This window comes from Echeneis naucrates, chromosome 8 (assembly GCF_900963305.1).
Source record: "Echeneis naucrates chromosome 8, fEcheNa1.1, whole genome shotgun sequence".
Taxonomy (NCBI): domain Eukaryota; kingdom Metazoa; phylum Chordata; class Actinopteri; order Carangiformes; family Echeneidae; genus Echeneis; species Echeneis naucrates.
The window spans coordinates 9,844,607-9,867,272 of record NC_042518.1 but is presented as its reverse complement, the minus strand read 5'-3'; the positions used below and the strand labels follow the sequence as shown (position 1 = coordinate 9,867,272).

At 43.2% G+C, this 22,666-nt stretch overlaps 3 protein-coding genes across 3 annotated transcripts in view; 1 reads left to right on the top strand and 2 right to left on the bottom strand.

Annotated features, from left to right (window-relative positions):
- The window catches only part of kcnt2b (potassium sodium-activated channel subfamily T member 2b), a 31,131-nt gene extending 21,295 nt beyond the window's left edge, over positions 1 to 9,836 (top strand). Inside the window, exons 14-28 of the mRNA XM_029508040.1 lie at positions 1,886 to 1,994; positions 3,076 to 3,228; positions 3,306 to 3,559; positions 3,956 to 4,259; positions 4,350 to 4,455; positions 4,535 to 4,707; positions 5,226 to 5,297; positions 5,525 to 5,659; positions 5,734 to 5,845; positions 6,697 to 6,798; positions 7,280 to 7,363; positions 7,440 to 7,568; positions 8,434 to 8,779; positions 9,337 to 9,421; positions 9,511 to 9,836. Of these exons, the coding sequence (XP_029363900.1) occupies positions 1,886 to 1,994; positions 3,076 to 3,228; positions 3,306 to 3,559; positions 3,956 to 4,259; positions 4,350 to 4,455; positions 4,535 to 4,707; positions 5,226 to 5,297; positions 5,525 to 5,659; positions 5,734 to 5,845; positions 6,697 to 6,798; positions 7,280 to 7,363; positions 7,440 to 7,568; positions 8,434 to 8,779; positions 9,337 to 9,421; positions 9,511 to 9,628 (2,282 nt within the window). The 3' untranslated portion in view covers positions 9,629 to 9,836. The remainder of the gene's footprint in view (positions 1 to 1,885; positions 1,995 to 3,075; positions 3,229 to 3,305; positions 3,560 to 3,955; positions 4,260 to 4,349; positions 4,456 to 4,534; positions 4,708 to 5,225; positions 5,298 to 5,524; positions 5,660 to 5,733; positions 5,846 to 6,696; positions 6,799 to 7,279; positions 7,364 to 7,439; positions 7,569 to 8,433; positions 8,780 to 9,336; positions 9,422 to 9,510) is intronic.
- Positions 9,837 to 13,649: 3,813 nt separating this feature from the next.
- On the bottom strand, positions 13,650 to 17,006 carry LOC115047614 (tripartite motif-containing protein 35-like). The gene is made up of 6 exons (XM_029508664.1): positions 15,915 to 17,006; positions 15,604 to 15,699; positions 15,094 to 15,324; positions 14,982 to 15,004; positions 14,781 to 14,899; positions 13,650 to 14,619 (listed from the first exon to the last, which is right to left on the bottom strand). Exons 1-6 carry the CDS (start codon positions 16,437 to 16,439, stop codon positions 14,060 to 14,062), a joined length of 1,554 nt encoding a protein of 517 aa, XP_029364524.1. The 5' UTR covers positions 16,440 to 17,006; the 3' UTR covers positions 13,650 to 14,059.
- A 1,253-nt stretch (positions 17,007 to 18,259) lies between these two features.
- gipc1 (GIPC PDZ domain containing family, member 1) lies at positions 18,260 to 22,073 on the bottom strand. The gene is made up of 7 exons (XM_029508699.1): positions 21,805 to 22,073; positions 20,920 to 21,474; positions 20,432 to 20,617; positions 20,101 to 20,281; positions 19,620 to 19,732; positions 19,458 to 19,539; positions 18,260 to 18,865 (listed from the first exon to the last, which is right to left on the bottom strand). The coding sequence occupies exons 2-7, from the start codon at positions 21,217 to 21,219 to the stop codon at positions 18,714 to 18,716; spliced, it is 1,014 nt and encodes a 337-aa protein (XP_029364559.1). The 5' UTR covers positions 21,220 to 21,474; positions 21,805 to 22,073; the 3' UTR covers positions 18,260 to 18,713.
- Between the last annotated feature and the right edge of the window lie 593 nt (positions 22,074 to 22,666).

Sequence of the window (22,666 nt, the reverse complement as noted above, 5' to 3'; positions counted from 1 at the left end):
TGTTGTGCACATACAACTTGATATTTTTTCCTCTGCAAACTTTAGACGCCCAGTGCTCTGCAAAAGCTTTGGCTTTGAAATAAATTCACAGGCTGAACAGCAAAGGGCTGATGTGTGCATGTTGTTTGTCTGTGAGCTGCAGTATGGTGTACTGTTCTGAGCTGAAAGAACATTGGTACTTCCTCTCACACACAAACCTGACTAATTTAATAAAAACTGCATTTTCATTCAGCTGGTCTCGTGTTACCCAGACTGGCAGCTGATTGAGTTGGATAATTCATGGGAGGCTTCAGTGTTTGTCACAGATTATTCTCTAATGTGGCGCATATATTGTTCTTTTCGGACCTAGCTCCAGCTCTATTGCCCATGCGCTCATCACTTAAGTTAATGTAATCAAGAATTACACAGTGGGGGAAATAAATGCTCCATGGGCCTGATTTGCAGATTGCCGCGCCACAAACATTAATCGCGCTCTTGGTTTTTTCCTCTCAAAGATGAGGCTGCGTGGCAATAAGTGCACCTAGAGGCTGTCATCTGTGCAATATGGCTTTGTCAGCTCACAGGCAGGATGGCGTTAAATGCCTGACAATACGAGCGGAAGGTGGTTCAATAAAACTGGCAGTGAATCACCAGCCTGTTGTTAGGTTTTCCCATCACTTCCAAAAAGTGTGAGGTGACGCCACAGTGGCTACCTAAAATTTATGAGGAAATGAGGGATGTGTCAACACTTGGAAAAGAGAATAATGGAGGATTTTTGACACAGCTTTCAATTGGTTCAGTTGCGCTAAATAATCATTCAGTGGCACTTCAGTGACACTGACCAGCGTGTGTATCATTATTGTGTTCCACCATGAACACACTACTACGCAGTCCTCCTTTGCTGATTTTCTGATGGTGGTGTTGGAGAACTAAGAATTGCATCACCACAAAATCTCCTAAAGGTGTTTAACCATCTGACCCCTAACACCTCTTATGGAACGCCTCAGGACAACAGGGACCTCGCTGAAATAATCGCCTCTTTAAAACTTCTTTAACCATGAGAAGCTAGAATCAAAGGGATCCCTCGAGGGGCCACTACAATCTATTGAAGGGCACTCTAAAGGATCACTGGAAGCTATTGAAGGACCTCCACTTGGTGCCTCATAGACCTACGAAAGCGACTAAAACCTCCTAAAACATCTTTAAACTTTCTTCAATGACACAACATGAAGTGTGTTAATCGGCCTCAGACTGTATTCTGTTGTGTGAGTTTGTTTCAGTGACACAGACAGCAATTCTTGGTGCTATTTCTCCCAATGAAAGTGCAAAAGGACTGCATTATTGACTGACCTGATCAACCAAGACAATGATTGTGCAAGGACAAGTTGCTGCTGAGTTTTTCACATTGCGCGATACTTTTCAGTGGCTTGAGACAACGATGAAACGCATCACTAAGGAATCAGTCAGCAACCGAGAGGCAACTGAAACATCTCTGATCATGACTGTCTTATGTTATGTTTACATAACAAAACATACAAAAATGGCAAAAATGGCCAGTACTCACTGCTGCCACCTTCACACAAGAAATCAATGACCAATCAAAAGGAAAAACGAAATCTTAATTTTCTTGTGACCTGAGTTCATTCACCCTTTGTGGCACATAACTAATGTCAGGCCCTGCCCTGATGCCTGGATCAATGAGGTGGCATATGAGAAAAACCAATCAGCTTCCTCTTTTATCCACTCACACACACACACTGACCATGGCCAGCAGAGTCTTTTGCAGCAACGTGTGTGTATTCGTTGCAGTGTTGTACAGTTCAGAGAAAAAACTTTTATACAGAGCACAATGTGACTTTGACTTACCGAGGCATACGTGACCCTGGTTTGTGCTCCATGTCTGCAGATCACGTTGTGTGTGAAGAGGAGTTTAAATATGCCATGCTGGCTTTAAACTGTGTGTGCCCTGGAACCTCGACGCTCATCACTCTATTGATCCACTCCTCCAGAGGACAGTGAGTACTCTCCCTCTCATTTTGCCATCATCATCTTGTAAATGTCAAATATAATGTCAAAGAATAATGTTAAATATAAAAGCAACAATCAAATATCCCGTCAATGCCGTGAACAGAAGCAAATTGTTCGCTTTTCATCAGTGTCATTTGTTCTTTTTTCAGAACGGCACCCCAAGAAGCCTTCAAGCAAAGAGTAGGAGCCTTTCAAGCCCTAAATAGGTACAATGCATCTCATCTGTATTCACACCCAAGGAGCTCTGTGCCACATTTGAGCTTAATGTTTGCCACAAATCCCCTGTTAGCTGCCATAGGTTGTGCACTGGAATCTGGGATTGTGTGTGTGTGGAGCATTTAAAAAGCTTTGTTGTCTCCAAAATGCTATCAGAACATTCATTTGTGTTCATGAAAACAGCAGACTTTGTGTATAGTTCAAAATGGCTGCACGTTGTTTGAACTATGTTTGAAATAAATGGAATACATGAAAGCAAAGTAAACTGTAGACAACTGCCAGAAAACCGCAGGCAGCTGCGAGCCATGTTTTATTTTATTTAGGTTCCTGTTTTTCGATTCCCATCGTATAGAATCAAAAGCAGAGTGTTTTAGAAGTATCTATATCTGGACCTGGTGCCATTTGGTCGACTGGCTGTGACAAAGCTACACGATGAGGATTTGTTCTCCTCCTCCCCATGCCTTGCACTTAGTTCTTGCAAACTGCAAATTTGCTGTAACACTTGTTTACATAATGCCATCTTTGTAACTGGCCACCCACGCTCACACTGCCCCCACAACCTTGTCTCCTGTTGTCACCTCCTTTAGCCTCCACGTCTAAAGCCATATCCCCGTGAGAGAGCGGTTGTCCACTTAACTGTGAATGTGTGTATCTGTTGAGAGCAGTTGGGTCACCTTGCGTGCGTCCGTGTGCTGATTGAAGTATTGATCAGCAACTTTGACAGAGATGCAAGATGTTACTTCTGCAACCTTCAGCCTCTGAAAAGCCTCTGATGCTGAGCTGGACGCTGTGTTGTGTGTTTTAAAGGTCAATGGCCGCACAAGCCAATCAATCCTCTTTCTCCTGTCTCAGGGAGGGGGGTGCTTGTTCAGCGGACCAGTGGCACCGAACCTACCGCCGCTGCTCAGCCAATGAGGTGCATCACATCCGCCTGGAGGAAAGTAAATTCTTTGGGGAATACCAGGGAAAGAGTTTCACATTTGCCTCCTTCCATGCACACAAAAAGTAAGTCACAGTGAAGGAAAAAGCCAAGACACATCAACCTTCATGGTCCCCAGCTCATCTTGTCTTCGTGGTCACAGGTATGGAGTGTGCTTGATTGGAGTGCGCAGACTGGACACCACCAACATCCTGCTGAACCCTGGTCCATGCCACATCATGGGAGGCTCGGACACGTGCTTTTACATCAATATCTCTAAAGAGGAGAACTCAGCATTTGTCAGGGGCCAGCGGGAGCCATCATGGGGTGGCGCTGGCGGAAATGCCAGGGGAGTACACCAAACCATCTATCACGGACTCACTCGTCTGCCAGTTCACAGTATCATCGCCAGCATGGGTCAGTCAGATGGGCACAGACAGAAATATTGTGTAATATTTACACACTGACCTTTTTTTTTTTTTTTTTGTGCCTTTTTCTGTGTTGGTTGAACTTGCAACAGCAGCTGACAGAATTACGCAGCTTTCACATTATAATTCTGTGTGCTTAAAAATATTCATAGCTTTACAGAGGAATTAGCGTGTATCTGATTAAGAGTCACACTCAATTCATGTAGCTGTCCAGTGAATACAAATGTTAGATACTGCTGTTACACAAACACACCACCTGCTGGACAAAATTTGAAACTGTCCAGCTCCCTGCTTTTCAAAGCCTTCTCTCATAATTCCATTATTTTCTGTTTCAATGCTGTTTGGGCTTCTTGCTTGACTTTGCTGTTTGGGCATACGTTTTTAGGCACAGTGGCCATTGACCTGCAGGACTCCAGTGACAGCAGCCCAGAAGGCCAGGACCAGGTGAATACAGGGCTGGGCAGCGGAAGAGGAAGCAGGAGCAGCTCCAGGGCTGAGATGGGTGGTGCTAACACCTTGGCCCTGCCTGCCATGGGAGACTCAGCTGAGGAGCGTCGGCACAGCATTGCCCCCGTCCTGGAGCTGGTAGATGGAGTTAACCCCACCTTTGACCTGCTGGGAGACCAGTCGGAGGACGAGGGAGGAGACGAGGGCAAGGAGGAAAGCGACAGGGACGAGAGTGCCCACTGGTGGGGTCGGCAGTGCGAGTAAGTGGTGAAGGTGCTGTTTGGATGTTAATGTGAGCTTGTCCAGATATAATTGTTTGGTTTGTGCCACAGGTGGGTGAAGGGGTACCCACTGAACTCCCCGTATATTGGCAGCTCTCCTGCACTTTGCCACCTCCTTCAAGAAAAGATGCCTTTCTGCTGCCTGCGTATGGACAAGGTATGGTGTTTACTGTTGGTTATTGTCTTTATTGTACAAATTCTCCTCACGCTCATCCTGTATTCCCTCTTTTTCCTAGTCTTGCCACCATATCCCTTTTGAAGACGCCCGGTCCTATGGCTTCAAAAACAAATTGATCATTGTGTCTGCAGAGAGTGCAGGGAATGGTCTCTACAACTTCATTGTGCCTCTCCGGGCCTATTACCGACCCAGGAAGGAGCTCAACCCCATTGTGCTGCTGCTGGAAGCCATGTAAGGACACATCTACATTATTTGGTGTGCTGTGGCAGCCGTGATGGCGAAGCCAGCTTCAGACAGGAAGTGGCTTACATTACTGGTCGCTCCTTTAAAAGCCACTGGAGGGGAAAGCCTGAGCCATGTAAGGTCATAGTGAACATGATCTGTAAAATGAATGTTTTCAGGACAACGCTCCACAACCTCCTTTTTTTTTTTTCTTTTAAAGTGTTTTACTTATTTATCTATTTATTTGCGGGTACATAAGTGCAGTCAGCCAAATGAGACTGAAATCCAATAAAAAGGCAATAAAATGCTGAGTCACTCCAGTGCACTGCTGTTATTTCCAGCTTTCTCTGAAGGCACGTTGGCTGTGTTGTATTTCTCAGACTAAGGAGTGAGGTTGTTGGGGGTGAGGGAGGGGAGCCGAGGGTGGAGGGGTGAATATCCCTTTCTATGTGTTATTTCTACATTATGGGATGTATGTGTCTCTGCTGGTGGGAATCTCAGGTCCATTTGTGTTTTGATTGGTTCAGACCTGAAGCAGACTTCCTGGAGGCGATCTGTTGGTTTCCCATGGTGTTCTACACAGTGGGCTCCATCGACAAGTAAGACAAATCAGAGCTACACGCTGTTTCCATCATTTATCTTCCTCGCTTTCATCTTTACCACTTCCTTAATCTTTATACTCTTTTTATTCACGTGCTTCTTTGCTCTTCAAATGAACTGAAGCGCTCTTTAAGTTATCTTTCCTTCTCTTCAACATGACCTTATTCTTTGTCTATTATTCCTACTCCACCTCCTCATCTTGCGCTCTCTCTCATACTCACTTCAGTCTGGACAGTTTGCTTCGATGTGGGGTGACTTTTGCCGACACCATGGTGGTGGTTGACAAGGAGAGCTCCATGATCGCAGAGGAGGACTACATGGCTGATGCAAAGACCATCGTCAATGTTCAGACCCTCTTCAGGTCTGTTTTTGGCGTGGATTGAAATGTGTTTTTTGTTTTGTTTTTATTATATCCATGCTTCCTCTTCCTTTCAGATTATTCCCAGCCCTTAGTATCATCACAGAGCTCACGCACCCAGCAAACATGCGCTTCATGCAGTTTAAAGTCAAAGACCATTACTCTCTGGCTCTGTCCAAACTGGAAAAGGTAAAAGCTTCACACCCTCAAATCCACTTTGATTCACTCTAATTTCATTCAACCCAGAACTCAGGCCATGATGATCAACAGAGACCAACAGAGTTTCTCCTCCTCTCAGATTGTGTTGCATCATGAAAGCCATTCTTTATTTAGCATTGACAGTGGATTTAGAAATGCTTCCATTGTCAGGCTGCTCATGTCACATAGTTTTCAGCTAATAAATTGTTCATATCTTTCGTCATGGCCAAAGAAAAATTTCTAAACATTTATATCAGATCAGAGCCATGCGCTCAATGTCCTTCACACTGCTGCTTGCCTTTTTGAATAAGTGCTGCTCACTATGTGGCAGCTAATGATATCTCCCCTCAGGCGTCAATAACATTTATTAACAAATTAATTAATTATTCACTGCTTGACATAGTATCCTAAAACAAGTAATGACCTGGCTTTAGCATAATTATGGGATAACTGTTTTTCTGGCAATGTTGGCTCACAGCAGGAAGGAGCGTTCTTGGATTTCTAGCCTTCAGCTACATGTTTGATTGATGATATGTGTATGTTTTTTTTGGGGGGGGATTTCTGGTTTGATGCAAAATATTCCAAAAAGAGACAGCTCTGGCGTGACTGTGTGAATACAAGCCTTGCCTTCAGCCCAGTGTATTGCCAGGATATAATTCATCTTTCTTCACTTCTTTAATTAGTATGATTCTAAAATAATATAACAAATAAATACATAAATAAACACACATCTACTATCTGTGCTTCATGATCACGTCAAGGGTTAGGGTAATCCGCGTGTGTGCGTGTGTGCGTGTCTGCGTGTGTGCGTGTGTGTGTGTGTGTGTGTGATTATTCTGCAGAAGGAAAGGGAGAAGGGTTCCAACCTGGTGTTTATGTTCCGGCTGCCCTTCGCTGCAGGGAAGGTGTTCAGTGTCAGCATGCTGGATACCCTTCTCTATCAGGTATCTCAAAGTCCTCTGACTGAATAACAACAACAACAACCACAAAAAACACCCTTCTGTGTGCCTGTGGAGTTGAGTTTTAATATTAAGTTCAATAAATTAATTTAATAACTGAGTAAAGTCTTGAAAAAAATATATTCGTTGGTTTAGAGAAACCGCGTCGGAGTGAACGCTCTGTTATTGCAATTTCGTAAAAGCATCGGAGTGAACGCTCTGTCTCTTAGTCAAGCTTTGTCGGTATTTACTGTGACGCACCTTTTCTTTCTGATTGTACAACTTTTTATTCTTCTGTGATTATTTTTCGATTTTACAGTGAAAAAAACGAAGACCAAAAGGATTAAAAGACAGGAAAAGTCAAGTCTTGGTTTTATTGGAGGACTTCCAACTGATAACTGACTAGCTTAGTTAGGCCATAGTGCCGTCACAGTGCGTCCTAACTTTTCCCCCCCCCCCAAACTTATTTGTTGTCTTGTCCCTCCAGTCATTTGTGAAGGACTACATGATCTCCATCAGCAGGCTCCTGCTGGGTTTAGACTCCATGCCAGGCTCAGGTTTCCTCTGCGCAGTAAGTAGATAAGCACAGCTTCTGTTTGGATGTTGAAGCGCCTCTGAGGCTGATGATTGTGTTGTTTGTTTCCCAGATGAAAATCACAGAAGATGACTTGTGGATCCGTACCTACGGCAGGCTCTACCAGAAACTGTGCTCCTCCACAGGAGACATACCCATTGGCATCTACAGGACAGAGGCCCACAAGCTTCCAGTCTCTGAGGTCAGCTGTTATCTGGTTTTGAGATTTGTGGCCAAAAATCCAAACACCTCCTAGAGCCTATAATGTTTGTTACACCCACATCACAAAGGTGTGAAGCAGTGAAACAAGTGGGTGATTTTCTATTAAAATAATGAAATACTACTCTCAAAGATATAGATTTTTTTGTTTGTTTTACTTAACCCTTTTGCAAAAATGTCCATCTCTTTTATTGACAAGAATAAAGTTTGTGTAAACCCTCCCTAAGGATAATTTAATAGTCGTTTACCTAAATGTGCATTGAATTTGTCCATGTTTTGTGTATTTAGGGACACAGTCACATATGAGGATCTCCACAGGCTGCAACAAAATAATAGAGTTGGAAAAAAATCATTCCATTTAGTAAGAATGGTGCAGTGGCAAATGACTGTTTTCAAATAGTGAAACTAGTTTTAATTCCTCAAAGAAAAACTGACAAGGAAATCACATTGTTTCACAAGAGATGCTTAAAAAATGTTTGGACTTTTCAACAAATGCAGCAGAATGTATCTTCTTCACTGCATGTTTTCTCTGTGATAACTAAATTCCTCAGAATCAGAATAGTTTTATTTAATTTGACTCTGGTGTTTCTTGGACACATTAAGAGAAAGACAAAAATATATAAATATATATGCATGTATACATTGACATAAGAAATATTTTCAGTGGAATATTTGTGCAATAGTGCAGTAATGTGCAAATGTTCATGAGGATGACAGTTGGCTTATGGGAGATCTGGGAGACAGCCTGGGGAAAGAAACTGTTTTTGAATCTGTTGGTTTTTTAATAAAATCTGTGTGATAACAGGAATGAAAGGTTTGTGTATGTGAGTATGTTGTGTGTGTCTCAGTCCCAGGTCTCAATCACAGTGGAGGACTACGAGGACACCAGAGAACCCAGAGAGCCGCTGCTGTCCCGGACCAGCACACACCGTAACTCCACCTCCTCAGAGCCCATCTCCACCTCCTCCCACTCCTCAGACCACCCGCTGCTCAGGAGGAAGAGCATGCAGTGGGCACGCCGGCTGAGCAGGAAGGGTGGTCGGAGCTCCAGCGGGGCCAAGGGGGGCACGGGGAGCGCAGCGGAGAGGATCAGCCAGCAGAGACTGACTCTGTTCAGGCGCTCTGAGAGGCAGGAGCTCAATGCCCTGGTGCGAACGAGGATGAAACACTTGGGCCTTTCTCCAACTGGATTCAGTAAGTGTATGGGGCCTCAAAATTAGGCCAAAGGTTCACAACGTTTTCTTTTTTTTTTTAGCTTGGGACCCCTTACAAAAAATCAGGACCTGGTTGAGGCCCCTTATTTCATTTCAGACATCACTGAGGTGAAATTATTCAATATTTAAGTGAAAAATCGGTGTAAATCAAGCACAATGATACAACTTCACTGTAACTTCTATTTGTTTCACAGTCCCTCAGATTAATCTGTGACCCGTTAGATTAGGAGCCACAGTGAAGACTGTCAGCCACCAAGATAAATAATACACTCACTCATAGCGCATGTTTTTGTACATTATTACTTCTGCTCTCAGTGTCTCTTCCACCCAACTCTGTGTCTTACTCTGTCATCTGTCTGTGCCATATTCTCTGCCTGTGTCCATTTTTATCTAAATTTGTCCTCTGGTCTCATAACTCACTGTGACGCAGCCTCCATTCAGTGTGTATGTATGTGAGCACGGATGCAGCACAGCCTGCTGTGTATCCTGTGCCTGTTTTATTTCCTGCCCCACTCAGCTCTTTTCTTCCTGTGTCAGATGGGATGACAGACCAAGGGAACAGATTATCGTACATCCTCATCAACCCCTCCCCAGACACCAGACTGGAGCTTCACGATGTCGTGTGAGTATGAAACGGCACATGCAGCTGTAAAATGAACAGCTCAGTGGAAACTTAAAGCTCTTACAGGGTGCAATGTGCCCCATCTGCAGGTACCTGATCAGACCAGACCCCCTTTCTCTGGTACCCAATCAGGGAGGTAACAGGAAGTGCAACGCTGGGCTCTCAGAAAGCCACAGGTTGGATACGCAGGACAGCACCCACTTGTGAGAGACAAAAAAAAGAGATACTGTCAAATCACAACAAGCTCTTGAGAGAGAAAAACGTCAAGAACTGGTTACATAGAGTGGGATGCAGCCAGGTGCACGTCCCACACATTTTCTCCACATTCAGTCTAGTTGAATGCAGAGGTGCCCGCCATGCATGGACCTTTTCTATTATGATGGGAATGTTTTATTTATGCACCTTCCTATTTTCAAAGCAGAGAGCTGGGACACAGAAGTGCATTTAATGAAAAAAACAAAAAACAAAAACAGTTTATTTATATCTGTATGTGCATGTTATGTGCTGCATCATGTACAGTGTGAGTGTGTGTGTGTGTGTGTGTGTGTGCGCGTATACTGTATGTATCTGCAGTTGTGTGAATGAATGTGTATGTATGCTTATTGATCAAGAGCAAGACACTGCCAATTTTAATGGACAGCCAAAGGAATACGCTGCCAAATGAAAGTCAAGGTCCTTCTCTCTGTCGTGGGCTTGTTTCGTCACACTTGATGCTGTTTGACATATCTGAAAGTGACGCTACAGTGCAGACACCCCGTGAGCTCTTCTTTTCTTTTTAGATTTTCTTTTTGGACTTCATGAAGCCTTTTTGAAACTTTGTACCCGTTGCTTTCATCCTCAGATGTCAGTCAGTCATTTTAACGCTCACCAGCAGCGGAGGAACCCAAATAGCACTGGTTTCAACAATGGACTAAAATCAGACAGCGAGCACACACCAGTCAGTGCAGGGCATTTTTCTTGAAGTCCAGTGCTCTCTGCTTCAGCTGTCCAGCAGTCCAGCTTGCTTTTTCTGACATATTATGCAAATTAGAGATACTAGGGAGGGTTAGGGTTAGGGTTAGACAAAAATTACAGAAAAACATACTGCTATCTACTGCAACAGCTCTGCAATAAATTCAGCGTAACCTTTGTAAAGCTTCTAATGTTTTTGAGACTGTGAGAGAGGGGTGATCCAGCTGAAGCCCTGCTATAGGCTTTACAAGAAGTGAGTAATTAGTATAGAAGTATGTAGTTTAAGGTTTCAATCAAAAAAAAAACAAAAAACAAACATGTTTCTCTAAAAACAAGTGAAAAATGTGCTGGTAGAATAAGATTTCTCTGCTTGTTCACCTTATGCCACAGACTATCAGCTGGTTAAATGAAAGAGATTTAACATATTGATGTTACAGTGAAGCACTTGTTAGGGTAGACATTTCTATCATTAGTTTAACCATCCTCTGTAAGTCTTTTGTCATTTCACACAAAAACAGTACAGCCATGTGGCGGGCGTGCAAGGCGACCCCCCCCCACCCCCACCGCCAAACACCACTGCTGTAGCTTCAGTGCCATAAAACCAATGAAAATTTGTATATATTAAAGTCATTATGGCTCGTCTAAACTTCATTCCTGTTTTGGTGTCAATTTGTGCCTCGGTCGTCAGATTCAAAGCTTTGTGTACAGGTTGACACGTGTGAAACCACTTGATATCAGTCACATTATTTTCTTCTCTCAGCGAATCTCATCATTGTCTGACAATAATATGCCTTTTGTGCAGTTTACCAAATTCTCATTCCTGAATTATTTTTGTTTCTGTACATTTGCATTAATTGGCTCTAGTTCATTTACGGTAATGTCCATGACCTCTCCGACGAACACACACGTGTGAGACTTTAATCAGACTGACGTGGATATACTTGAGGTTATACATGAGGTTGTGTCAACAAAATGGAGTTGTGCGCTTTCAACCACAGATCAGCGCAATGGATTTTTCTTGCTTTCTGTGTTGCTTTCCTTTTTTGCCCAGGGCTTTGAGAAACTGAACATCAATCTTCTCTCAAATCTAGTATGATGAAACATTACCACAGTCATCACATTTATTTATTTCATTTGCTTTGGCCTGCTGGAACTTTATGTAAAGACTTTATTTCCGATGTCCATAAGGCTTGACTTGAATTTTTGAAATGGAACAAAAGCATGGGTGTTGCCAGGGTAAAGACTAAAAACTGAACAGAGGCTGGATGTCACAGTTCAGATGGAAAACTGTGTTATGAAGTACAGGAAATGGTTCTGCTCAACATACACCAACCAAACCAACGAGAAAGCTGTTCGCCTGTTGCAGGAACCCAGAATGATCCAGGGATGAGGTGAGAGTGACTTCCTCAGTATCCTTACTGCAGGAATTGGAATTATTTCTAAAAATTGAAAGTCCTGCATGAATTGAAATGACCAAGCACGTGGGATTTACCTTTGCCCCCTCTGCTTGATGTTTACTTTTGCGTTTACAGGCAGCAATACCAACTAAGAAGCATCCCAGCATCGTCCATCTGGATACCAGCTCCGTTCCTGAACCCGCTGCCCTGCTCATATGATGTGATATTTATCTGACTGTCCATGACCCCAGTTGATGCTCCACTTTCTTTCCGTCTCTGTCAGATGCTGTTGACCTTTGTAGAATAAAGACCCCCGGTCTGCTAGGGACAGGGGTCTCACCCTGTGAATTAACAATGCAGGACACCTTCAACACCAATGCCATGGGCCAAGAGGACGACCAAACACACAATTGAAACATTAAATGAAAGAAGGAAGTCAGAAGAGATTCCAACCCTCTTTTCAGTGAAAGCTTCCTCTCATCATCACTGGGAGTTCCTGGTCAACTGTCATGCATCAGCAAAGGCCGGCGAGATGCCAGGGTGGTCCAGCAGCATCGCCTTTGTCACCATCCCTCCAGTAACTATTCCTTTCTCTGTCCCCTCCTTTTCTTCCTACCCCTGCTGACGAGGGAGGGGATCCTGTTTTCTGTGCTGCATTTCTTATGGCTTTTTCTTTAAATCTTTGACATCTGCTAGGAACAAAACGGACTTGATAGCACAATACTGCCATGTTTTACCCCTCCATTTAGCTTAACTTTACCTTTTATATGCACTCAAATCCTTGCTTCCTTGGTAGACTGGCACTTCTCCATCCACTAGTCTTCACTCATCCAGTTATCCAGTATGGGACATGAACCGGTAACCCTCTGGTTCCTAAACCAAATCCCAAACCACTGAGCCACTGCTGCCGTCACAGTGCCTTGGTAACTGACCACCAGGGGGGATTATTGCTTGAATGAGTGTGTCCTGAAGAAGATAAGCTGATTCTGAGAGTTGAATGTTCAGAAAGCTGAACAGCTGGGACAGGACTGTCTGTGATCGGGCAGCAAACCAAAGCAGGAAAGTTTTTTTCTGATAGGCCAAATGAGGCTATTTACCATAAAAATAGAGCAAGTATGGCCACACACAACTGAGTATTTTGTTCTACACTACAAACCATCTGTCAAGAAACAACAGAAGAGGGAATATGCGCTGTAGAAAGTGATGAAATTCTGACTCTTTTTAGAGAGCCACCTCTTTCAGCTCTCAAGTGGCTCCTCTGATTTTTTTTTTGTTGCTTGATGTATCATGGAGATAAATCGCTTTGACTGTTAAGTCTGAACTAAATGGACCAAACCAAAAAATGCTCAATTATTTCGTAGGTAATAGAAAATTTGTTTTCTGAAATGCTGCTCTAGACATCGTTCCTTTGAAGAAATTATACCATTTGAAGTTATTTGGGCAAAAAAACCCCCATCAAACTTTATATTCATATTTTTATATTCCAACTTAGTTTGAATATAAAAGTGCTTCATTAAAGTGAATTATTACAAGAAAAGCATCTTCTGAGAATGAAGTTTGATTGTGGCATACAACTCAAAACACTCTGTGGTTTGTACCCGTTCTTAGTAGCATCATTTGTTCTGTCAGCTAAACTATCTCTGTCTCAGGCACAAATACCGGCTTCCTGCGTCAGTTTGCCGCCAGATCACAGACTCTACCCAGTCAGTCACGTTCCAGCTGTTTACCTTTGTGATGAGCCCACTTCTCTGGTCTCTCTGCACTTATTGTGTTCCAGCAGGCGTGGGCGGGTTTGGCTCATTGGATGCAACCAAAATTGTGGCAGCAGGGTAGCTAATAGTTGAAGGAATTAAGAAAAAAAAAAAAATGGCAGAGAGGTAGTGATTCAGTAAGAAATGTTTAATATCCATATGAAGCTGCCGTCTCCGGGCACAGAGAAAAAGTTGTTACAGAGCAGCTGTATCAGTCAGGCTCTAAAACGCATTAACATCAGTCGTAGGAACATTTGTTAACTAATCTAAGGTAATGAATGTACAAATCTTCAACACTTATCTCTCAGCACAACACTTAATGTTCTCAAAGTGCCATTTTAATATTCTGCTGAGTGTTGTTTTAGTGGTGTACCCGCATTAACAAGACTGCGATTGGCAGGTCACATCTGCAATCAGGCACTTCCTGTTCTGACCTCTCTGCTCATATCATTGCTCACCTCACACACAAACATGGACTGTCACTATCTGCCTCAATGATTTGATGTGTTTAGTTATGTTCTCAGTGAGGCCTCCTCAGATCACCATGTGGCACTGTTCCACACAGCCACTTTGACGGGGCAGATCTTAAGCGGTTTGGGGTTATTTTTGTTGATGTTGGCTCCGGGGCAGAAGAAGGGGTACATCCTCTCAGTGAAGACGTCACTGAAGGTGTAGATGGGCGTCATGCTGGCAGGGTTGGAGAAGATCACCTCTCCGTTGTCGTAGTCCAGCTGCACCCTGACTCGGGTCAGCTCCCCCTCCAGGTGAAGAAGAGCCCTCGGCCGTGTCATGACCGAGTACTCACCTTCATAGTGTGAGATCATCCAAAAGCCGCCCTCTGGACATCCGGAAATGCGGCCTTTTCTGTCAATGGACTCCTTGACCACCCCAAGCATCCAGTCCTCCTTGTCACCCACCTCTACCTCCCAGGCATGGTTGCCCGAAGTGAAGCCCTCCGAGCCCAGCACGAACACAAAGTGGCCAAAACGTTCAGGGTTGTCCGGAAGCTGCCCCAGAGATCCACTGTTGGCCACGCTGGTCAGGTCTGCAGACAGGGACAGCCAGGAATACGCAGTGTTGGGGTCGAGGGTGATGGGTGCTTAAAGGAAAAGAGAACAAATAGAGGCCTGTTTGGACAAAAGATAGAATGAGGTTCTCCCAACATTCACGACACACAACTAAAAAGCCTCTATGATTGACAACAAGGCCAGCATGACCTCACACCAGTCTGCTTTGACACACAGGCAGTTGAACGCTTACTGTACTGAACCAGCTCCACCATCTTCTCCCACACGTGGTACTTAAGGGAACTGACATGCCTGGCCACATTTATAAGAGCGCCTGGCATTTTGTCTACGTCCTTCCATGGGATCTGGGCTCTGGGAAGAAAATGACATGCAGGATTATAAGTAGTTAAGTCTACTGCAAACACTGCAGAAGGTCGAAATTAATTCATTTTACCTTTTTTTTGTGTTAGTGTAATTCTGAAACCAAGAGAGACAAAATTACAAACACTGTTGAGGATGTCAGATGAAATCATGGAGAAAAAGAAAATCACTTAAAATCCTCTCACCTGAAGGAAGAGAGCATCACTGGACGCAATCTCATTCTCAATGGCAATGACAGCGTGAGAGTAGGTGAGGATGTCTCTGGTGATGCTTTCAGATTTCTTCTTCACCAGTTCTCTCTTCTCCTCATCCTCTTGTTGCAGAGCGGCCAGTCGCGTCGCCTCCTCCCTCTGCAGAAAGTCACGGAGCTGCTCAAACTCCTCGTTGATCTTTTTCTCTGTGGCCTGAGTCTGGTTCTAACACGCATACAGAAAAGTGCCAACATGAATATAAAGTGAAGGCAATGACATTTAGGAGTAGTCAGTTCAGATGCTGTTTTTTTTTTGATAAGTCATGTCTAGTCAGCATCTCGTCTTATAACAATATAACCTTTTGATATATTTTGAATCTCCAAAAAGCATTTCAGCCCAAACTGAAAACTAGGCTGCTTACATGTTTACACACCAACAGATCAATCTGCTTTAGGGATCATGCAGGTCCCATAGTGTTTCATAGATCGTTGTGTTTATTGATACCTTGATGTGGACAGTTGTGTCATCACACTCCTGCTTGGCCTCGTACAGTTGACGCAGGTTTTTCTTTATAGGAATCAGCTCTTTCTTCAGCTCTGCCTGAGGGTTGAGGGTAGAGAATGTGTCAACATATCAACATCTGATGTTAAAAGCTAGGAGCTGAAAACGATCCTGGGATCCTCCATATGCTATCCAGCGTTGAAAGGCAACTGATTCCGATGTTCACGAAACAAAGAATTTCTCTAGGCTTTTAAGCAGCGGTGTGAAATTTTAAAGAGCGGATTACAAACTGCAAACAGAAAATAGCAGATTACCTTGAGGTCCTGGGCTCCCTCTTCTAAGGGACACACACTGTGTCCCTGGTGCCTCTTGGAGGTGTGACACACTAAGCACAAGACTTCAAAGTCATCCATACAGAAGAGTTTGAGAACCTCCCCATGTGTGATGCACTTCACCTCCACCATTGCCGTTTCCTCTCCCGTCCCAGCCGCGGCCGTCTTGCGTTCCTGTTCTCTCAGGAAGGTATCAGCAACATTCTTCAGGGCCAGGCTGACGGTGGGCTCCGTCAGGGAGCATTTCCTCCTGCAGACCGGACACTCACGCCGGGCTTTCTTCTTGTTCCAGAACTGCTGCAGGCAGGCCCGGCAGAAGCTGTGGCTGCACTTGAGCACCACAGGCTCCTTGAAGATCTCGCAGCAAATTGGACAGGACAGTTCCTCCTCCAGCATTGAACCTGAGCGTGAGGTAACAGCACGTGGACGAAGGGCCATCGCTACCTTGGGACTCTGGAGGAAAGAAAGTTTCCCCGGCTGAGAGGAAGCTCGTGGGCGCAATGCCATGGCAGGTTCCTGTTGGCGAGAGACTGCTTTTCTAGCTGTGGTTGTTCCAGAGAGCGCCACTCTGTTAGAAAGAAGCTGTGCTCCTCTATGACTGCAGTCCGGAGTAATCTGGGGACTATTTATGAGCTACTAGGGGTTACAGATCAACCTGGACTTGAAGAACTGGTTTACTTCAGTTGTCGTAAATACAGGATGTGTCATCACCCCTCATCTGCCAGTCACACCAGAGCTCTTTGAAGCTGTTATGTTGCTGAAAGTGGTCAGGCAGTTTTTGGTCTTTTGACAGTAAATGCAGTGCAGGAGATAGTGCTGGCTATTGCATAAAAGGACATTTACAATCGAAATAACACTAAATATATTAAATGTTGATCTTCAACAGATCTCTTTACTTCACCACCTTGCTTTATAAGTGATACCTCCAGATGACCCCACTGAGCTTAACCAGCACTATTAAGTTTACCAGGATAGATCTTATTACATTACATCTGATGGCCTGCTGACACTCACAGTGATTTTGCTTTCCAGTTAAATGTCATACATATTTCAGGAGCACGCACGCACACACTAACACGACACCACTGGAAAATACAGATTACAGCATTGTATCTCCTCAATATTATCAACAACAACAAAACTAGTAATCCGACCAGAATAAACATTTCTTAAACTGCACGCACTGTGCTGTGTTTAGGAGAGACCAAACAAAAAACTGTCATGTCAGCGTTATTATTGCATTATAATTAGACAATGACAACAGTGTAAATACAAAGCCATCAAAATAATGTGTTCTTCTCAGTGTTACAGTGTTCTAGCATCAGTTTCATTACATCATCTCATTTACCTGGAAAGAAAGAAAAAAAACTACAAAATAGCTTCATGGTTTGGATACACTGAAAAGGTTAACACCTAGGTTTTTTGTTTTTTTTTAAAAGACGTGTTTGCCTAAGCTGAGTAGTCAGTGAAACACTGTATTTTTTCCTTAAGTCATTGTGACACGTGATGGAAGTAGTTTGGTATCATTCAGCTCCAGTGACAGAATAATTCACTTTTAAGCACCATGCACCAGAATCCACTTCTAACAAAATATATAAAATGCACAAAATGAAAAGGCCTTTTTTTCTGAACAGACCCATCTTTTTCTTTACACAACTATGCCATTTCCTGACTCTTCTTTAATACTGTGTAATGCTTCAAAACAGTTAACTATTTCCAGCACCTTCAATTTCAAATTCTTCATCTGACACTCATGTTAAAAATAAACATCACACCACTTTATATAAAAACACGGCCCATTAAAAAAAAAAAAAAAAAAAAAAAAAAAAACAACAACCCACAATCCACAGACCTGGAAATTAGTCTTTTTCCCATTTCCACATAGTGACCTTCAGTAAAAAGGTAAATCAACACTGACTCTTGTAACACTGACATGTATGAACATATGACTGGAATGTGCTACTTTTTGCACAGATGACTTCACTACAGCATGGAGAGCATCAACAGTGGACAAGACCACTGACATTTAAGTCCAGAGCTACAGTTTTACTATGACCTTTCTCCGATCACATTTTCTTTTACAAAAAAAAAAAAAATAAAAATAAACAATAAAAACTTAACAATAGAAAACCAGCAGTTTTCATGATGAAGATAAAAATATAACAGCACATGCTTGTTTAACGGATCCTTAATAGAAACGCTGAGCAGTTCAGGAGGAGAGAGGCCAACGCCCTGTACTGTGCAATAACCGTGCTGCTCACCGGGTGAGTTACAGTGCAATTTCTGTTCACTTCTATTGTTGGTTTACAGCGCAGTGCAACACAGTGCAATATGAGGGGAGGGGGGGAGAGATTTCTTTTTTTTTTTTTTCTTTTTTTTTTTTAAGTATCAAATATCTACATTGTGTTAGCCTTTGACTTTCATTTCTCCCAAGTAAGAAACTTGTGCTGTACTTGTTCCATTGTCAGCAAGTACAACAGTGGCATGCAGGTTCAGGTGATGCGGTCAAAGGGAATGCTCATCAGGGTACTTGTTGTTTCTGGATAAAGCCGGAAGACAAATAAAAGCACTTGGGAAGTCTTCAGACACCTTTTTCTCCCAATAACTGGCATTATCTTCTTTGTCTAGGTCTTGCAAAACAGTAGACCCCAAATTAAAAATAAAAGGAATATACACTGGAATAAAAACAAACTTATGACGGTAGTGTTGTGTTTCCTAGTAGTGCTTAATGTTGAGGGCATCACGCACACAGAAGTTGTTCTGCTCTGATAGTTTCTGTGTTTACACCCGGCCGACCTTAGCATCGCCGATGGCACCCCAGACATCGAAAACAAACTCATCTGGGAAGGCAAAATCCCCCAGAGTTTCATCCAAAGCCTCTGCAAACTCATCTGGGTTCTTTTTGTCTTTTCCCAGCTCCACCATGGTAGCCGCTGTTTAACAGAAAGAGCATGTAGTGAGCATACTTTGGTCCAAATGCCTCAAATAACATAACATTCAAAGTTTCAATATATGTAGCCAAGAGTGTGCAGGAAATAAATAAAAAAAAAATTAATAAAAAGCTATTATGTGTATTTCATCACTTAATCTGAATTTCTGAGGTATGGAAATATGGTGAGGTCACATTGAAAGCTGTAAACATAATGCCTTTATATACATCTCTGTCTAGTGAACAGCCATTAACAAGTTTTTACTTTTTGTTATATATTTTTGCTAAGTCCCCTTTCACATGTTAGCCATGAAACACATTTCTGTTTCGAATTGCACAATTAAAATCTTGGTTTCCTTTGTGGTGAATACATTAACAGCTCAGAAGGCTACAAATGGTATAAAGTTGTAGCCTTACTGCCTGTTCAGAGCTAATTAAAAGCTGATAGACTTGCTGTTTACCTTCGACTACCAAACTATAATCAGTTCATCCTCAAGTCCAACTGGACGTCTGTGTCAAACAACAAATATCCTCTGGGTGAGACATCCACAAATTAACCACCAACTGATACAACACACATATACAGATATACTTACCAAGCTCACTGTCTCTGATGCCCATGTAGCTCTCAAGCAGGTCATCCACCTTCTCAATAGCCTTTTCCTCAAATGCAGAAGGCTGAAGTAGGAAAAAAAATCCAACATACTAACTCATAACAATTACACGGTTACATTTTGTGGTCCTTTGAACATACTTACCAGTTCTTCCACAGTAGCAGGACCTTTAGATCGCAGTCGAAGAGTTCCTCGGCCAGTCCCCAGCTGAACTCCTGATGCTGACCTGGACCCTCCTGACCGCTGGCTGATCATATCTACACAAAGCAATTAAATATCCTGTTAGCACTATTCACAGACCTGAAGATCTGCCTTCATGCTTTCAAACTGGACACAAAACTGTTTCTGTCCATTGATTTCTACTTAAAGAAAATTGGGTTTAGAGGACATTTAGTCTTTTAAATTAAATGTTTTCAAATTTAAACTTGATTACAGCTTTCATAGCCACAAGTATGACATAATTACTTGTTATCAATTGATTTTCACACTACTCCTGTAACCCAGGATGTACAGTGATTGTTTCAGGACATGTGGGCCAGGCTCTGGGAATGTTCTACATCGACAGCACCACACTGAGAATTGTTACATTTAAACTGCTGATTTTGTTTCTTACTCCCACACGTACCAAAGGCCTTGAGAGGCTCCACCAGCTTGATGGTGAACTCCTTTCCTTTGGGCAGCTCTTTCAGCATTTTGGCCACCTCGTAGTGTCGGCAGCCAATAAGGCGATGGCCATTTATAGACTCAATCATATCGCCCACGTTAATAACCTGGATCTGATGGATGACGCTCCCTTCACGGATTCTCTGAAAATATCAAAGCGGTCACTGAATATCATCCACTTTCTTGTGTTGTGCAGCTTTAACGTCCCATATTTAGACCATGGTCATGCCTTTTCCTGCGCATACTTCAGTAACAAGAAATCACTTTTCTTGGAACAACTTAATGTTCCTCACCTTGATGAAAGCATAGCCAGCTCCATTATCAGTGATCGTCAAGCCTAGTGCATCCTCCCCTTTGAACACGTCTATTTCCTTTTTCTGGCCTTTAATGTGGGCAAAAATAAAGTCCTCTAGTCCAATTTGACCTCCCAACAGTTTATCCATGTCAACCTTGTGAGTGTTTAGTGTGCAAAACATAACCTGTGGAGGGACACAACAAACAAATTAGATTTACCATGATACTTTCACCCCCAATGAACTGAAGCAAACCCACTACAATCAGGAATAGGACTGCTATGGAGAAGATGTGCCAATCACAACTTAGGAGTTCAAGGGGATAATTTTAAATGTCGTGATTTATTCTATAATTAGCTCAAAACCCCAAAACTGTTTACTGGGGTATATTGTATGACAAGAGAAATAGAAACAATGTAGTGAGAGAGTTCACATATTCTTCTGTCACTCCACAAAATGCTTTAGTCCTAGGAAATTCAATGTCTCACCTCAGATGATGGTATCCCAAAGGCCTCCCCAATCTTAGCATAGAGTTCCCGCACGTTGCTGAACCCCTCAATACGACCTGTGGGGCTGCCGTGGGCGAGCTGGGTGTGAAAGATGAGGCGAGGTCGCATGCTGCTGGGTGGAGGGGGCAGACCTTCGGAGGTGGCCCCTTCTCCAAGCCCAACAACACCTCCATCAAGGCCATCCATACCAGGGACATTGAGACCCGCCCGGATGGGCTCCGCTTCCTCGTTCTCCACTAATGGGGACGCCTTCTTCCTTCTTCCCAAACCCAGAGGCATAGTAGTCCTATAGGGAAAGCAGAGGGGGTGGAGGGAAGGAGGCTGCTCGGGGTGTTATGCTACAATCCAGGCCAACATACACCTGTTCAGCCAAATCAGCTGCAGGTCTGTTGGGTGTGTACTTCAAAGGAATAGTATAGTCCTCTAGACCAGCTAAAGAGCTGTCTTAGGCAGGAAGTGTAAAGATTTAGACGTCGGGGAAGTTCACATAACTGAGTCAGGAGGGTCCAGCAGCCTGCAGCGGGAGGTCTTCAGCTGTAACACAAACAGAAACTGTTCAATACTTAGCAATGACTCGGTAAAAAAAAACCACTTCGTATCTTGAGACTGTACACCTGGTGAAAACTGCTAAAATCAATAAAAGTACAATTAGCATTGCCGGGATAGCTCTTCCTAAAGGTTAAAGACTGCTAATGTTAGCTGGTAGCACTTATCTTTCACTTCTCGCAACACAGACAACTCCCGTGTAGCCAGCACCTTAGCATTTAGCCACTAAAAACGGAAGCTAATTGAGTGTTTGCTGGGCCCTGTGAAAAACAATAGCGTTCCCATCCCAAGCTTGTGGAGGAAAATTAGCTGGATTACATGCGGTCGGTGGATGTGGACAGGCCGGTCCTTATCGGAGCAGGAGTTTTAGCCAACTGTCGTTAGCGGTCTCTTCCTGCTAGCTTAGCCTGCTGGCGGTGCTGCTGGGAGTTGTTTAAAATAACGCTACAGTGAAAGGGAAAGTCCAGGAGACTTTGTTGCGCCGCTCCAGACAGCTTGGCTCGTCCCGGGACAAATTGCAGGCTGAATAAAGTGAGTCTGTGTCGGTATGCAGAGCGACATTTGTCTCTCTGCCTGCCCAGCAGGGGTGGACCGATGACGCCTTCAGGGTTCCTCGTAAAGCGCAAGTCTCAGTGCAACGTTCGTTGTTTGGATGTATCTAGGGAGATGTAGGAAAGACTTCTTACATAAGTAAAAATAAGTAATTACACGTAATCTCCTAATATTACATAATTATCATATTCTCACCGTTACAATGTTTTCTGGTTAAAGGATGAATATGACAGTGAGTTAAATGTTAAGTGATTTTGATATGAAGCGAAGGTTGTTATTAAAACAGCTGCCACTTGATTTCCAGCCAACTAATAGTTTCAGATTTGTTCTATATATTTAGGAAGTTTAAAGTTTCTTATTTTAGAATCCAAACGTTTCATGTAATTAGTCACACAATCTGTCATAGTGAAATAAAAAGGAAATTATTTCACCATAAGACAGCGGAATGGCGCCAATAAAATATTAATGTACCTCAAATTCTTAAATCTGTGCTGTTTGTGTAAACCCAAGATACAATTTTTCACAAATCCTTTTGAGTCCCCAGAGTCCTGAGGATACACTGCCCTCCGGAGGTCACAGGATATAAATGCACCTGACTGCTGTAAAAAGTTTTATTTTGAAGCTTGCA